At 42.6% G+C, this 16043-nt stretch overlaps 1 protein-coding gene across 1 annotated transcript in view; it reads left to right on the plus strand.

Moving 5' to 3' along the window:
• Positions 1–15820, plus strand: part of LOC109933642 (1-phosphatidylinositol 4,5-bisphosphate phosphodiesterase delta-3-like) — a 59079-nt gene extending 43259 nt beyond the window's left edge. The window contains exons 10-15 of the mRNA XM_020532665.2: positions 6527–6671; positions 9875–9991; positions 11874–12052; positions 12726–12861; positions 13378–13527; positions 14880–15820. Coding sequence (XP_020388254.1) covers positions 6527–6671; positions 9875–9991; positions 11874–12052; positions 12726–12861; positions 13378–13527; positions 14880–14968 — 816 coding nt within the window. The 3' untranslated portion in view covers positions 14969–15820. The remainder of the gene's footprint in view (positions 1–6526; positions 6672–9874; positions 9992–11873; positions 12053–12725; positions 12862–13377; positions 13528–14879) is intronic.
• Positions 15821–16043: the final 223 nt, after the last annotated feature.

Raw genomic sequence — 16043 nt, forward strand, 5'->3', positions numbered from 1 at the left:
GCTACATGAAGAGACTTAGAGAAATGGAAGGAGAATTTTTAGATCTTAAATTTGGTCTGTAAGGTTCACAACAACAACTTATTTACAACAACTTATAGTAGTGCCTGTAGTGTAGGTTAGGGGCTTGTGGGGTTGGCTAGATGACCAGAGAGTTATGCAGAGCATGGGTTCTGTTCCTGTCCTGGCTGTGTTAGTTCATATGGTCCTTACTCCTCAGTCACTCAAATTGTACATTGCCAATTGTTTCTGTCTTGAAAGAAGACTATGGCACCTTACCTAATAAATGAAATTGCCACAGAACGTTGAGGTTGAGGAGTCTGCTTGATTGACACTTCATCTACCACCATCAAATTTTACTCTCTGTATCACTGACATACAGTAACAGCAGTGTATACCTTCTGCACGATGCATTGCAGCAACTCACCAAGGCTCCTTAGACAGCACCTTCCAACCACCAGCCTCTATCACCTAGTAGATAAGGGCAGCGGATATATGGGAACTCCATGTGCAGGTTCCCCTCCAAGCCATGCACCATCGTAACTGGGAACAATATCACTGTTGCTTCACTATCCCTGGGTCAAAATCCTAGTGCTGTCTTCCTAATAGCACTGTGGGTGTACCCATTTGAGTTTACATCAGATCGGCCATTTTCTTATGAAATGGCAGGATCAAGGGGCCGAAGAGCCTACCTCTGTTCCTTGATTGCATATTTATATCTGCCCACAGCACATGGGTTGCTGCGGTTCAAGAAGGTAGCTTACCAGTACCTACTGCAGGGCAATTAGGAAATGGGCAATCCAGCTAGTGAGGCCCACTTCTCTTGAATGTATCGAACTATTTTACATTAAACCATATAGAGGGATATTAGGTCGGTGCAAAAGGCTTGTTCTAATTGTTAGCTTTTTAAGCGTATTTGAGAGAAGTGAGGAGGAGGGATTTAGGGAGGAAATCACACAACCTATAGCCTAACCAGCCAACAACACAGCCATCAGTGATGGAACAGCTAACACTGGGGATTGTGCAAGAGGCCAGATGTAGAGGAACCAAGGTATCCTATGGTTACATAACCCAAACCCTGGAGGGCTGTGGGGTTGGTGGGCTGGTGGAGCTTACAGAGGTAGGGGCAGATGTGGCCATGGAAGGACTTGAACACTAGGGTGCGAATTTTAAAGTAGAGGTATTGCTGGACTTTCATTTCTGTCTGAGGTGAACTCTCAAAGGGCTTTCCTCACAGTAAGTCAGCAGATAGGAGCTGCCATAATTGCTTCTGCCATTTGTTGGCACCTTCAAAGCCCCTTGCCCCTGCTTTCTGAAACATCTCAGAACTTTGTCTGACATTTTATTTTCCTGTTTTGAGAAAGTCATAGCTTTGATTTCTGTTACCTTCAGTTTCATCCAGCGTTAAACTTTTTATTCTTTTGGCTGCCTTTGAGCTTCCTGTTTCCTTTCAAAGAGTAGGATAAATCAGGATCTTGCCTCTGTGCCTCCACTCATTCGGAAATTGTTTTCAATTTTATTTCCAATTTTAATAAAACATAATATCAGCTGCCTATTGCCTACCTTGCATTCTTTGTGGCCCAATGCACCCCCAATTCTCTCCTATCCTTGCTGACTGTAGCCTAGCCAAGTTGTTTGACTGGCTCCCAACCCCCCTGGTCAGTGTTGGATGTCCATCAATCCTATCCTGCTGAAAGTGTCTGTCTCCTACTGTGCTGCTTGTGATGGACCACAATGTTTCAGAACCATTCCCCACTCCAGGCATAGCCAGGTGGCACTGTTCTATAAAAGGAAGCTCACATAGTGATTATAATCTTCTACCTAAGCTATCTAAGTCTGACCTGTCTCTACGAGAAAGTGAAACAGTTTGCAAGTGGCACTAGACGTTATTCAGCAAAATTGCATTAACTGTGCTCCTTCTGTTTTCCATGAGAATCCCAAGATATCCTTTTGGGAAAGCACACGTACCCCACCCAATTTTGGGAGAAACCAGGTCACCAGACGCCAATGCTTTATCTGTCTGAGATAGGGCTGTTGGTGCAATTTGGAATGCTATTCCCAATGCTGGATTGCTCGATAGTTAGATGCAAAGTGAAGCTCCTGGTAAACACACTGGTCCTCCAACTAGCCTTTTATATTGTGTTCCCATTTCCCTTTATTTTCCTCCTGTCTTTTGGTTTGTTTTCAGGATATTTTCCAGGTGCTTTCCAGCTCCCCAGACCCATGCAAGCTGAGTTCCACCAGGAAATTTCTCGCTTTGTTTGGGATAGCTTTGGGTTTTGGGCTTTGCTCCGTTTTACACTGTGGGACACAAGTGGACCCGAGGCTGGAATTTAATTGAAGGGTCCCTGGCTCAATGAGTTGGCACTGTGAGCACAGTGCTCACCATTATACCACAGTGCTGCCCCAGAAGGGTAAAAGACCAAACTGACAGATGAATGCCTGCTCCCCTTGGACGCACAGAATATTTGAAACTGACCTTGCCAAGACATCTTCTGCCCTTTGCTGTGGACTGTATGCTTGATCAGTCTAACCACTCTGTCGTAAAATGGCCATTATAATCCCAAATACGTTAGAGAACTGTGATTTGCTATTTAAAAGGAGCCACCTACATGAACCTTGGCCGGTCACTGGGAGGATTGCTGTGGTCCTGGGCTATACAAGTTTGCGCTCTGGGTTTTGGAACTTGAGCAGGAATTGCCCAAGTCTGTCGTGCTTGCTGATTGGTATTCCGTTTTGGTTACTGGTGGTTCTTCAGGAGAGTGTAGCCAAGTCAGCGGGGTGGGGCATCATGGGCAACTCAGCTGACTGGGGGGGTGGAGGAAGAATAGTCACAGCAGTAATGACAGAGGATTCCATTGTCAGGGAATCAGACAGACATTTCTTCAGCCATCAATGTGACTCCAGGCTAGTACATTATCGACTTAGTGCAAGACATCATCAAGCAACTGCAAGACATTCTTCTAGGGGAGGGTGATGAGCTTTCAGTCCACGCTAGCACCAATGACGTAGCTAGGAACGGAATAAGGCCATGAAAGCACATTTCAGGGAGCTAAGTAGGAGACAGAAAGGCAGGACCTCGAAAGCAGGAACTTCCGGATTACTCCCAGTCCTATGTGCTTGTGAGCACAGAAATAGGAGATTTGAGTGATTGAACACATGGCTGGAAAACTGGTGTAGGAGGGTAGGAATCAGAGACATTCTGAGACTGAAGGACCAGTCCTGGTGAAGGTAGGACCTGTAGAAGGCAGATGGTCTCCACTTGAACAGGAACCAGGATACATATCCTCTCAGGGAGATTTGCTGCTGCTGGGGAGGGACTAAACTACATTGATGGAGAGAAGGGAACCTGAGGACAAATTCAGAACAGGGAATGGAAGGCAGAAACTTTAATGAGTGATTCTGAAAGACAGATGAAGTGGATATTTTAAAAATGTACAGCACAGAAAATTGTCTGTATTAAAATGTGTGTATATGAATGCAAGGAGTATAATGAGTAAAGCCAATGAGTTGAAGGTGCAGATAGACACATGGCAGCATGATATCATTGCTGTGTTAGAAATTTAACTTAAAGTTGGACAAAGAGAGCAGCTCACATCTCTGGCTGTAGACTTTTTAGACAGGATAGAGAAGGGGATTAAAACAAGTTGGGGAGTAGCATTATTGTTAAAATAGTCAATCATATTTGTGGCAGGAATGTCACACTAACTGAAGCATACGAGGCCATATGGATTGAACTCGGAAACAAGGGTGCACGCACCCTACTGGGCGTGTGCTACATAGTGCAGAGAGTTAGAAGTGAAAATAGGTAGACTAATCTTGAATGTAAAAGCGATAGGACAATAATGTTTGGGGACTTGAATTCCCTTAATATCAACTGGGATATAAACTGTATGAAAGGCAAATAAGAGCCTCGAATTCAAGTGAATATCTTTAAGCCAGCACATACAAGCCAAAGAAGAGAGGCACAATTCTGAAGACACTTCTGGATGAAGTGGCAATGGATATTCATTTTGGAGATCATGATCATAATGCAGTTAGATTTAGTATCATAATGGAAAGAGTGAAAGTTGGAACAGGAGTAAAAGTCCTAATTTGAGGGAAGGCAAACATTACAAAGCTGAGAAATTATTTGTCAAAAGTCAACCATTTACAGCATCTGGAAGGAAATACCGTGGAAGGATTTCAAACTAAGATTCTACAGGCAGAGTGTCCTGATAAATAAGAGGGGTCATACAACAGAATCTAGAGTTTCATGGTTAATAAAAGCGTACAGAGTGAAATCAAGCTGAAAAGTAGAGCTTGTGACAATCTCAAAAAAGGTAACATCTTAGGAAGTTGGAATATGGAAAGTACAAGGGTAGAATGAAAAAAGAATTTAGAGAAGCAAAGAAAGGATATGTGAAAATATTAGCTGGTTAAAATTAAAAATTATGTTTTATTAGTTCATTAGGAGCAAAAGGATAATGAAGGAAAGAGTTGGGCCCACCAGAGATGTACAATAAAGTGTGTGTAGTGTCAAAGATGTGGAAAAAGTTCTAAGTGAGTCTTTTGTGTCTGTCCTCACAAAGGAGAGGAAATGACATAGGCATTCTAGTTGAAGAGGAGGAGTGTGAAATATTATACAAAATAAATATAATGAAAAAAATGGCCACTTTCCATGTTTTATAAAACTCTATGACTGGAGGTATTGACCACCTTGAAGGTGGATAAATCACGAGGACCAGATGGTTTTATCTAAGGCTGTTTAACAAATGCAGGCAAGAGATAGCAGATGATCTGAGGACACATTTTCCAATTGTCAGTGGACACGGGTAAGGTACCAGAAGTTTGGAGGTCTGCAAACATTGTACCATTATTCAAAAAGGATGCAAGGATTAGGCCAAATAATTATAGGTCGGTCACTCTGACCTTAATGGTGGGCAAATTACTGCAATCAACGATGTGAGATAGGATTAACTGTTACTTAGAGAGGCACAAGTTAATCAGGGATAGTCATCAGAAATTGTCTATATGGAATTTGGTAAAGCATTTGACAAGGTCCCACATGGTAGACTGTTGAGAAAAAATATGGGATACACAACTAGAGAGGGATCAGTTTCGAGGGGTACAGACTTAAGGTATTTGGGAGAAGAATTAGAGGGGCCATGAGAAACAACATTTTCACCCAGAGGGTTGCTGGATGTCTGGAATTCACTGGCCAATTTGCTGGTTCAGACAGAAACCCTCAACTCATTTAAAAGGAACCTGGATCTGCCCCAAAGCGATGTAAACTGCGAGTCTATGGACCAGGTGCTGGTAAGTGGGAATGGACATGATGCGCTGAATAGCCTCTTTCTGTGGTATAACACTTCTATGGGACAGTAAGGTTTCACTTCCTCTCCACTGGAATCGTACAGTCTTGTGTAGAATTGCTGACTCTGGAATAAACAGCAGAGACAAATCTGTAGATTTTCTTTCCCAGTTGATAGAGTTTGGCTGACGAAACTCAGAAAGAGAATGGAACACGAGAACATCTTAATTCGGGGCTGGGCAATGGGAGTTGGGGTGGGGTGTTGGTAAAAGCACATGATCTTCAAATCATATCCAGATCCCAAATTTTCATTTCTGTATCATTGACTGGGTCACAACTTGTAAACATTAGGTTGCAACAGAGAAACAGGCCATTGGGTCCAATGGTCTGTGGTGATACTTAAATTCCATATCAGCCCCCCTAATGTTTTGTAACCTTGCCCATTGAGATAATTTTCTATTCCTTTCTCTCTTGTTTTATTCTATCACTGAATGTTGGCAAGTTGAGAATTTGTTGCCCATTCCTAATTGGCCTTGAACTGAATGGTTTGCTGGGCCATTTCAGAGGGCATTTGAGAATCAATCACATTGTTGTGGGTCTGGAGTCACATGGAGGCAAGAGCAGGTTAATAAAAGGCAGATTTCCTCCCCTAAAGCATATTAATGAGCGAGATGGTTTTTACAGCAGGTAATGATGGATTCATGGTGACCCTCTGTGAAACTAGCTTTACAGAATTGCTTTGGTGCAGAAGGAGGCAATTCCCCAAAACTTGTTAATTTATTAATGAATTAATATTCGAATTAATTAAATTCCACCAGCCATTATTATGGGATTTGAGTCCAGAGCATTAACCTGGGCGTCTGGGTTACTAGACCAATGACATTGTACCACCGAAAAGTAAAATACTGCAGATGCTGCAAATCTAAAATAAAGAAGAGAAAATGCTGGAGAAACTCAGCAGGTCTTGCAGCATCTGTGGAGAGAGAAACAGAGTTAACATTTCAAGTCCAATGGACCTCTTCTTTGGAACTATACCTCTGTCTTGCCACATCCAGCTTCCTGTTAAATGAAGTTACACAATTCATCTCAAACATTCCCTGTACCACATTCTCACAAATTTCTTCTGAATTCCCCATTGGAATGCTCAGCGGTTATCATATACTGCTGGGCCTTGTTGTTCTTGACTCTCCGCAGGCCTGGTCAATATTCCAGTGAACTTTCTTTTTGGTATTGCAGAAACTGACCAGTGAGCTGTCGGATTTGGTGATTTACTGCCAAAGCACTCCCTTCCAGAGTTTTGAGCAGACTTGGAGTAGGCAAGCAGCGCACGAGACATCCTCATTCTCTGAAACCAAGGCCAGGAAACTGATTGCTGAGAATGGTGAGCCCTCCTGTTACACTTTCCTGGGGGATGTCAAGTCTGAACTAGTAAATCCTATTACATTTTTCAACAGGGGTCTTAAGGAGCTGACGACATGTAAGGAGCAAGGTATAAATATTATAATTAGCTGCTCTGGCGACAAAGGATTGTGGATGGGTGTCAAATATCGGAACTGCCTAACTTGAAATTTAAATGTGGGGTTAGGTCGAGGAGCAGGGCTGCAGAAGATTGAAGAGTGAATTATCATCACGCAGAACCCCTTTCAGCAGCTCGATTCCTCTGTCTCTTCCTCCCGGTACACTGGCCATAGGAAATGCTGGGTTATAGTGTATGGGGATTTGGGTTTGATTGGGTTGCTCTTTGGATGGTCGGTGTGGACTCAATGGGCCGAGTGGTCTGTTTCCACACTCTGGGGGTTCTATGATTCTATGATTCTGAGTGATTCTGGGAATAATGATCATATTAACCTGCCATGACTCCCCCCAGTAGCTTTGCGTCAGAATGGATTTAGTTGTGGTTCTATGTTTGTTTGTTGCCAAACTTTCCAAGGATGATAGACTAAACTAAGGACCTGTTTATTTGCGGATATATTACAGGATTCCTCAGCAGATAGATGTGCTATAAAGATTCAGCAGCTCTTATAACAGAGAAGGACAGCTGTAGTTTTTTCATGGAATCGTAGAATCCCTACAGTGTGGAAACAGGCCCTTCGGCCCAACACGTCCACACCAACCCTCAGAGTATCCCACCCAGACCCATCCCCCTATACCCCACCTAATCTACACATACCTGAGCACTACAGACAATTTAGCATGGCCAGTCTACCTAGCCTGCACATCTTTGGACTGTGGGAGGAAACCGGAGCACCCGGAGGAAACCCATGCAGACACAGGAAGAATGAGCAAACTCCACACAGACAGTCACCCGAGGGTGGAATTGAACCCGGGTCCCTGGCGCTGTGAGGCTGCAGTGCTAACCACTGAGTCACCATGCCGCCCAGAGTTCTCTTACACGATGCCATAGCAGCTGGTCACATGCTCTACATTCCAGTTAATTATTCATTAACATATTCTCTCTTAAAGTGATGTTGAAACAGGCTAAATGTAATGTAGTATATTGGAGGAGGGAGTGGTGTGGAGCCTGCTCCATTCAGTGTGGGTATACAGATGGCCTGTGCAGTACTGGACAGTGATTCACACAACAACCTCCAGGTGACCAGCCAAACAGCAGTATCTGTATCCAACCAAGCACCAAGTATTCATGGAAAATGGCACCTACTACAGTCAGAGGTTACAAAGGAGAGAAAGCATTTGTGTTGACATATTCAACTGGAAAGGGTCTCTCAAAAATGCCATGGGGCTCTTGCCAGCTACGTTTGGAGTTATGTTAGGAGACGTGGAGTTTCTGAAATCCACATGGGTGTCCCCCAATTGTAATTGGCACACAATTTTCTGAACTGCATGGGTGTTTCTGACCAGCAATGTGCCAAATTCCCTAACCCCTTGGACTCAGTTCTTCTGTCGCAGCCAATTCATGTTTTTTTTTTTAACCAGTCCCCAGGATAAAACTTTTTTGCAAAAATGCACGTCAAATGTTTGGACAGGAATCTGGCCGCTCAGAATAGCTACTTCCCAGAGAATGTCTTGCTCCCACTTTATGCATTTTGACTTAGAGTCATAGAGATGTACAGCACAGAAACAGACCCTTCAGTCCAACTTGTCCATGACCCCAGATATCCTAAATTAATCTAGTCCCCTTTGCCCAGATTCTTCTAAACCTATCCTATTCATATACCCATCCAGATGCCTTTTAAATGTTGTAATCGTACCAGGCTCCACCTTCTCACTCTATACGCGCACCACCTTCTATGTGAAAAAGTTGCTCCTTAGGTCCCTTTAAAATCTTGCCCCCTCTCGCCTTAAACCTATACTGTTAGCTTTGGCGTCCCCCATCCCGGGGAAAAGACCTCATCTATTCACCCTATCCATGCTCCTCATGATTTTACAAACCTCTATAAGGTCACCTCTCAGCCTCCGCTCCAGGGAAAATAGCCCCAGCCTATTCAGCCTCTCCCTATAGCTCAAATCCTCCAGCCCTGGCAACATCCTTGTAAATCTTTTCTGAACCCTTTCAAGTTTCACATCCTTTCTACAGCAGGTACACCAGCATTACGTTGAGTATTCCAAAAGTGGCCTTACCAATGTCCTATATAGCCGCAACATGATCTCCCAACTCATATACTCAGTGTACTGACCAATAAAGGCAAGCATACCAAACGCCTTCTTCACTAACCTGTCTACCTGTGACGCCACTTTCAAGACATATGAACCAGCACTCCAAGGTCTCTTTGTTCAGCAACACTCCCCAGGACCTTACCATTAAGTGTATAATGATTTAACTTTCCAACGATTGGTGAAATAAAAGAGCATGAAGCAAATGGTGTTACTTTCCCCACCCTATCCATGGGTCTGCCTGCCTAGCCTGTCTGCTCCCTCATCAGTTGAACTCACTCACTCTGCCATCTCTTATACCCAACTTCTTCCATGAGATTTCTCTTTCCAATCTGTCCACCACTGTTTACTGAGAGAAGCGTGGGCACGTTGTAAATCAGCAGGTCTTGCAGCATCTGTGTGAGAGAGAAACAGAGTTAACGTTTCAAGTCCAATGGAACTCTTCTTTTGAACTATACCTCTGTTTTGCCACATCCAGCTTCCTGTTAAATGCAGTTGCACAATTAATCTCAACCACTCTCTGTGCCACATTCTCACAAGTATCGTCTGAATTCCCCATTAGAATGCTCCGTGGTTATCATATACTGCTGGCCCCTGTTGTTCTTGACTCTCCACAGGTCTGGTCAATATTCTAGTGGACTTTCTGTTGGTATTGCAGAAACTGACCAGTGAGCTGCCAGACTTGGTGATTTACTGCCAAAGCTCTCACTTCCAGAGCTGACCCCTGCACCCAAATTGCAGATGTGTGCTGCAGTTTGAACAAACATCAAAGCTGGGTGTGTTATGTCAGAAAATATATTTAATAATTAAAGCTACATACTCTGCATTAGTCACATTTCCCCACAATGCATTATAAGTGTTGAAACTGTGCCAGGTTACAAAAGCTGAAGCTATTCCTCAATTCGGGATGATAACATGTTTATCTTGTCCAATGGGTATCTAAGAATTGTTTGGATTTTCTTCTCCTTTCAGGGCCAACTTTTGTCCTTCACAACACATTGCAGCTGTCCAAGGTCTATCCATTGGGCTCACGGATACATTCTTCCAACTTCAATCCTCAGGAGATGTGGAACGGTGGTTGTCAGCTAGGTGAGAGGCTCCTGCAATTGTCCATGTCATTCACCTGTAGTGTAGAATCTCAGAAAGAAGCCTTTTTCTCTGTGCCTGGTCCCATCTCTCTCTCTCTCTCTCTCTCTGCCTTTATCTCATAATTACAATTTATTTTTCTTCAGATACTTCTCCAATTTCCTTTAGAAAGCTGCAGTAGGATCTGCCTCTATCATGCTCCTCTCAGTGCACTGCATCCAAGGTCCAAACCACTAATTGCATAAAAAAATCCCTTATGTGATCTTTGGCTTTTTCACCAACCACCTGAATTTGTGTTCATTGCTTCTTGAACCTTCTACTGAAGGAGACAGTTTCTTGGAATCCACCTTGTCCAGACCCTTCATAACTTTGGAATCACCACCTAATGTCCTGGCAACCTCCCTTGACTAAGAACAGCTTCACCCTCTCCAATCTGCCTACATAACTGAAATTCCTCATCCCTGCAACCAGTCTTGTGAATTTTTTCTCCACTTTGGTGTAAGCCTTTCAGATCTTTCCTGAAGTGTTGTGCCCAGAATAAGATCCAGTACTCCAACTGAGTTAAGTTTGTGTTTTATAATGGTTCATCACAACTTGGTTGGTTTTGCAATCAATAATCTGGTTTATAAAGTCCAGGATACCATATGCCCTTTTAACTGCTTTCTCAACCTGCATTGCCATTTTATAAGATTATGTGTACCCCAACATGTTCCTGAAATCCCTTTGGAATTCTGTCTTTTCCCTTGTTACCTCTCCTTGCTTTTCCTACCTATGTGTCTGTCCAATCCACCAGCCTGTCTACGTCCTTATAGTTCATAATCCATGCAAGATCCTCTGCCAGTCTCGAATGTTGAAATTGTGCCGTACACAATCCAAGCCATTAACAAATATCAATAAAGCAGTGGTACCAATAGTGAATGGTGCAAATTGCCACTGCATGCCTTCCCGAAAGCTGACAAACATTTGTTAACTTGTGCTCTGTTTCCTGTCTCTTGGCTGGCATCATATCCATGCTGCTACTCTCCGTTTTATTCCACGAGCTTGTCAGAAAGGTTAGCCCATGTGTGTCGCTTTATCATATCCATGTCAAGCACAATTAATCGCATTGCCCTCATCAACTCTTTTTTTTTGAGATAACAATTGCATTAGTTGGACGCTGTTCGCGTTTTAATAAACCCATTCTGGCTTTCCTTAATTTAATCCACACTTGTCCAAATAACTCTTAATTTGGTCTTAGATTATCAATTCTGAAATCTAACCAATGCTGAGATGACATTGTCAGCTCTGTAGCTGCTGAGTTCCTCTTTACATCCTATATTTTTAAAAATGTGTGTAACTTTAACAATTCTTTAATCCTCTGGCATCATCCCTGTGCTTCGGAAGGATTGGAGCATTCTGACTGCTGTATCTGTGACTTTCCTTCTTTCTTCAATCTCTTGATGGATTTTATCTTGTTTATTTTTTTCCATCTTTACTTCTCTTGGTCTCAGTGGATGAATCCAATCTGGTCCTGGTAGATATTTTCTAATCAGTCTTTTCAGCGACATTTTTACATGCCCCTGGAGCGGATAGGGCTTGAACCTGGGCTTCTGGTTTAGATGTAAGGGCACTAACACTACACCATTAGAGCAAATCTGCTTTAGATAACCATAAGTACAGCCAGCTGTTCCAATATCTCCCCTTTTATCAGTTATTATCTCTCTGTCTCTCTCTAACTTGGTAAAGAACCAGCATTCTCTTTGCATGTAATTTAAATTGTTGTTCCCTGAGATTTGGTATTTTTGCATTGTTCAGTTCAGTGCAAGAAGAAAAGTTTTAACAGCACCTCTCTCTTTAGTGTGCTCTATCCTAACAAAGGACCTTTTTTTTTGCCTATTTCTTGCAGTGGCACTGAATTTCCAGAAACCTGGAATGGAGATGGATCTAAACAAAGGGAAGTTCCGACAGAATGGTCGGTCTGGCTACATCCTGAAGCCCAGTTTCATGAGGGACGCATCCATTCGGTTTGATCCTTCATGGCCGCTTTCGGGAGCAGGTCTCGACAGGAAACAACTGATCATCAATGTGAGCTTAGATCAATATTAGTTTCCTTAAACTCTGAGCTGCCTGCATGTGGTACAAGTGAAATCAATGATAAAATCTAACTTTAATCAAATTAGGCTGATACTTGAGATTTTGTAACAGTTGACAGAATATATACTCTAAGTGATAGAAAAATTAGTGACTTTTATTCAGAGCGACAGAGAAAGCCTTTTTCTTGGAATTGCCTTTAAAGGCAAGGTTCTTAAAAGGACCATACCCTGCCTCCTAAAAGTGAAGATTATTAAAGGGCCATCCACTTACTCCGAGATCAGGTCCTCAATCACCCAATAGACAGTAGCATTCTTCATTCTGAAAGGTTATTGCTAGCCCTTTAACAAGGCCTTGCTTTCTATTATCGCATCGTGATGAACCCCTTCTGCAAACATATTAATGCTATGTTGCTCATTCTTTCTCTGACAGCCTCTCCTGTTTCTGATCCTTATCTTTCTTTCCTATTCTTTCTTTTCCTTTTTTATTTTCTGTCCCTCTGTGTCTCTGTCTCTCTCTCTCTCACACATTCTCATTCATGCCTCCAGTGCCTCCAGCCGAATTTGTGCCTTGCTCTCTTGATCCACCACACTCTCAGGTTCCTATCTCTGGTGAACTACGCAATGTGGTAGAGCCCGAAGTTCTCAGACTGACATCTCTTTTGCAGATTATTACAGCTCAACAGCTCCCCAAAGTGAATAAGGATAAAAAGAATTCCATAGTGGATCCTCTGGTGCGTGTGGAGGTGCACGGAGTTCCTGATGATAGCAGCATGCAAAAGACCCGCTATATTGAAAATAACGGTAAGCTTTTAAAGACAGTTATGCTGTCAATGGTGTGTCTAAGTATCTCAATACTGCTGTTGCTACTTCCTGTTTTGTACTGAATTGCTGCAGTTGAATAGCTGACAGACACATTTGGTGTTTTGTATGGAAACATTAAGAATTGCATCGACGCAGGGGAAATAAAATGTGCACCTCAACTCAGTTAGTGATTGGCCATGAGCTGTACAGACCATCAGAACCCCAGCTTGAATCTTGCTGTGTTCTTCCGACATTAAATATGGCTGAAGTGCCCACTGCTGTTGGTAAACCCATGGGTGATACAGTCAGGATTTCCTCCTGCACTGTGATGAATTGTTCGACCTACAAGAGGCACATTGTCTTGAGAGGGCTCATTTCTGTTCTGCTGTAATTTTCAATACGAACAGGAGGATTCCCTTGTAATTTCACTGCCCATTTTGATTTTTAGTGTGAGGTTAACTGCTGAAACTCCATCAGACAGGTTAACAGTGTCTCTCTGTTTTCGCTGGATTACAGGATTTAATCCGGTCTGGAACGAAGTGCTCCAATTTACCATCAGTGTTCCCGAGCTTGCTGTCATCCGGTTTGTTGTTGAAGATTATGACACAGCCTCCAGCAATGACTTCATCGGACAGTTTACACTCCCATTCACCAGTGTGAAAGAAGGTAAGCATCACTTTACCCCCTTAACTGCCCTTTGCCCCCGCACTGCCCTTTGTTCTCCCTCAGTGCCTTCTCCCCCTGACGTTACGCCCTCCCCACTCCCAACATTATTCCTGTGCCCAACGATGTCCCTGTCTACCACTGACTCTGGCCCTAATGGTGTCAATACTTCAATCTGCAGGACAAAGCTATTTATTTTTGAAGAAAAATAAGCAGCAACCATTAAAACAGCAAAAAGGAGAGAAACAAAAATAGAGAAGCTCTGCCTGGCAACAAGATCCTTTTCTCTATTGGCAATTCTTAAAAGAACGTAAGGCTGCATAGTAAGGATAGAAAGCAGATATTTGAGCATGGATTGAGATTCCAGTGACTTTCCGTCAGGTTTTTTGGTTTGGTATAAACAATCATACACTAAAATTGACAATTGGTCTGAATTGTGCACGGTCTAACATCTGTTATATAGGGTGGTGACCTGAAAGTATCATAACACGCAACAGCCAAACACTGAAGGAACATGATATATATCCATCAACAGCCCATTACAGAATGAAGCTACACAACCAAGTTATGATCATGGTCTATCTACCAAAGTGTCATCTTACTGCATTGAAATAATGTATCTATGTACATCGTAATGCATATTTACCACTAGATGATATCACACCATGTGACACTTCAGTATAAGAGGTCTCCGACTTACTCTGTTCTATAGTAATTAGACAGTCAGCCAGTTCACTAATAAATAATAATCTAAATAAGCATAGTACTCAGACTATATAAGTCTGAGATGTCATATTATTGTACACAATCGGTTGTTAATAAACTTCCTGATAGCTGTCTAATAAGAACTTTAATTTCTGTACCTGTTACATGGGCTAACATATAGAAAACCCCATCACATCATGTGCTATCCCTCTTCGTCCATTACATCCCAGTGACGCCCAGCTTCCCGGTAATGAGCCTCCGGGAAAAGCACCAAGGTGGTTGGAATGCCAGAATAAAAAACTTTCTACAACAGCGCAGCACAAATTAGCAGGAATGCTCTCTCACCCCATTCTGTGCCTGTGTGGGACTATTTGTTGAGTCACAGAGTCTCCATCAGGTCTTGGAGACCAATTTCCCATTCTGAGAGACTCCTGCCCAGAGTGGGAAGTTGGGCAAATTAACAGCTTCACCTTAACTTTTGCAATTGGTTAACATCTAGCTGAGGTGCGGCTAATGCAGCAAAGTTACCATGAAGATTATTAACATGGAAAGTGGTCTATGTGGATAGGGCTCAGGAGATAACCAGGCACTGTTGCTGCTCCTCTGCAATTTGTAGCCCAGTTAACGTGAGTTTCTGTTTGTACCCACAGGTTATCGACACATCCACCTGTTGTCCAAAGACTCTGCCTCTCTGTCACCAGCAACTCTCTTTATCCGGATAAGGATTAAGAATTTATAGTGTGGAGTGAGCAACCCACTCACAGTCTGTCTGTGTGGCATGAACTATTACTGTGACCCACTCTGTCCCTCCTTGCCCAGTGCCAACCGTAGCGAGTCCAGGGGAGAATACACATGAAGATTGGAGACTGGAATTAAAATGATATTGTTGCCTTTGTGTCAGTGGGCCCGGTGTATAGAAGTAATGTAAAAGGTTAACATGACAGAGTTAATGTTTTAAATTAAGTGTACATTAGTAGATTAGAATGACGGGTACTGTATTTTTATAAAATAATTTTTACATCAATGATGCAGAGTTGGAAAACTCTCCCGGTTCGCAACAATAACATTTTTCCCTTTTATTCAGGAATTGGAAGCTCAGTGTTTGTATAACAACTTTTGTATAATCACTACTTGTACTTTAGATTCCAAAATGTTGATTATGATTCTGGTAAATCCAATCTCTTCCCTCATGAACCCCATATGTCCTTTGTAAAGTGTAGTGCCCTGAACTGTTCAGTGACTCCAGGTGTGGTCTAAGCAGGACTTTGTATAACCTTCAAACCCCTTGTGTTTTCATTCCCTAGATTTAAAGGCCAGCATTGCATTAGCCTTTTGATCATTTCTGTACCTGTTTGTGACATTTTAAAGATCAATTTACAAGGACCTCAAAATCTCTATGAACTTTCACTGTTTCTAGTTTTCCATCATTTACAAAGTCAAGTTTAGAATTTGGTTGGGTAGCTCCTTTTCAGCCAACATAAGACATGATGGACTGTGCAGCTCCTACCTGTGCTATAATGTTCCAGGATTCAATAGAATGTCAGCACAAGTTGTACTGTTTACCTGAACATAAACACATCTGTCAAATAAAAATGACGTTTTATCTATGCAGTAGAATTCTTTATTTGCTTTAGAAAGGAGCTGTTTCCTGTGCTGGGGGCTTGTGAATTGGACAGGCGTAGCTGTCAAATTAAACCATAATTGTTCAGGACGTGAAGTTGGAAAGTGCTTTGTTATAGCTCAGGTAGGGCGGGGTTTGTGGGGGGATGGGGGTGCTGATAACGGACAGTTCAACAGCTCCAAGACTGAGAGAC

This window comes from Rhincodon typus, chromosome 30 (assembly GCF_021869965.1).
Source record: "Rhincodon typus isolate 14 chromosome 30, sRhiTyp1.1, whole genome shotgun sequence".
Taxonomy (NCBI): domain Eukaryota; kingdom Metazoa; phylum Chordata; class Chondrichthyes; order Orectolobiformes; family Rhincodontidae; genus Rhincodon; species Rhincodon typus.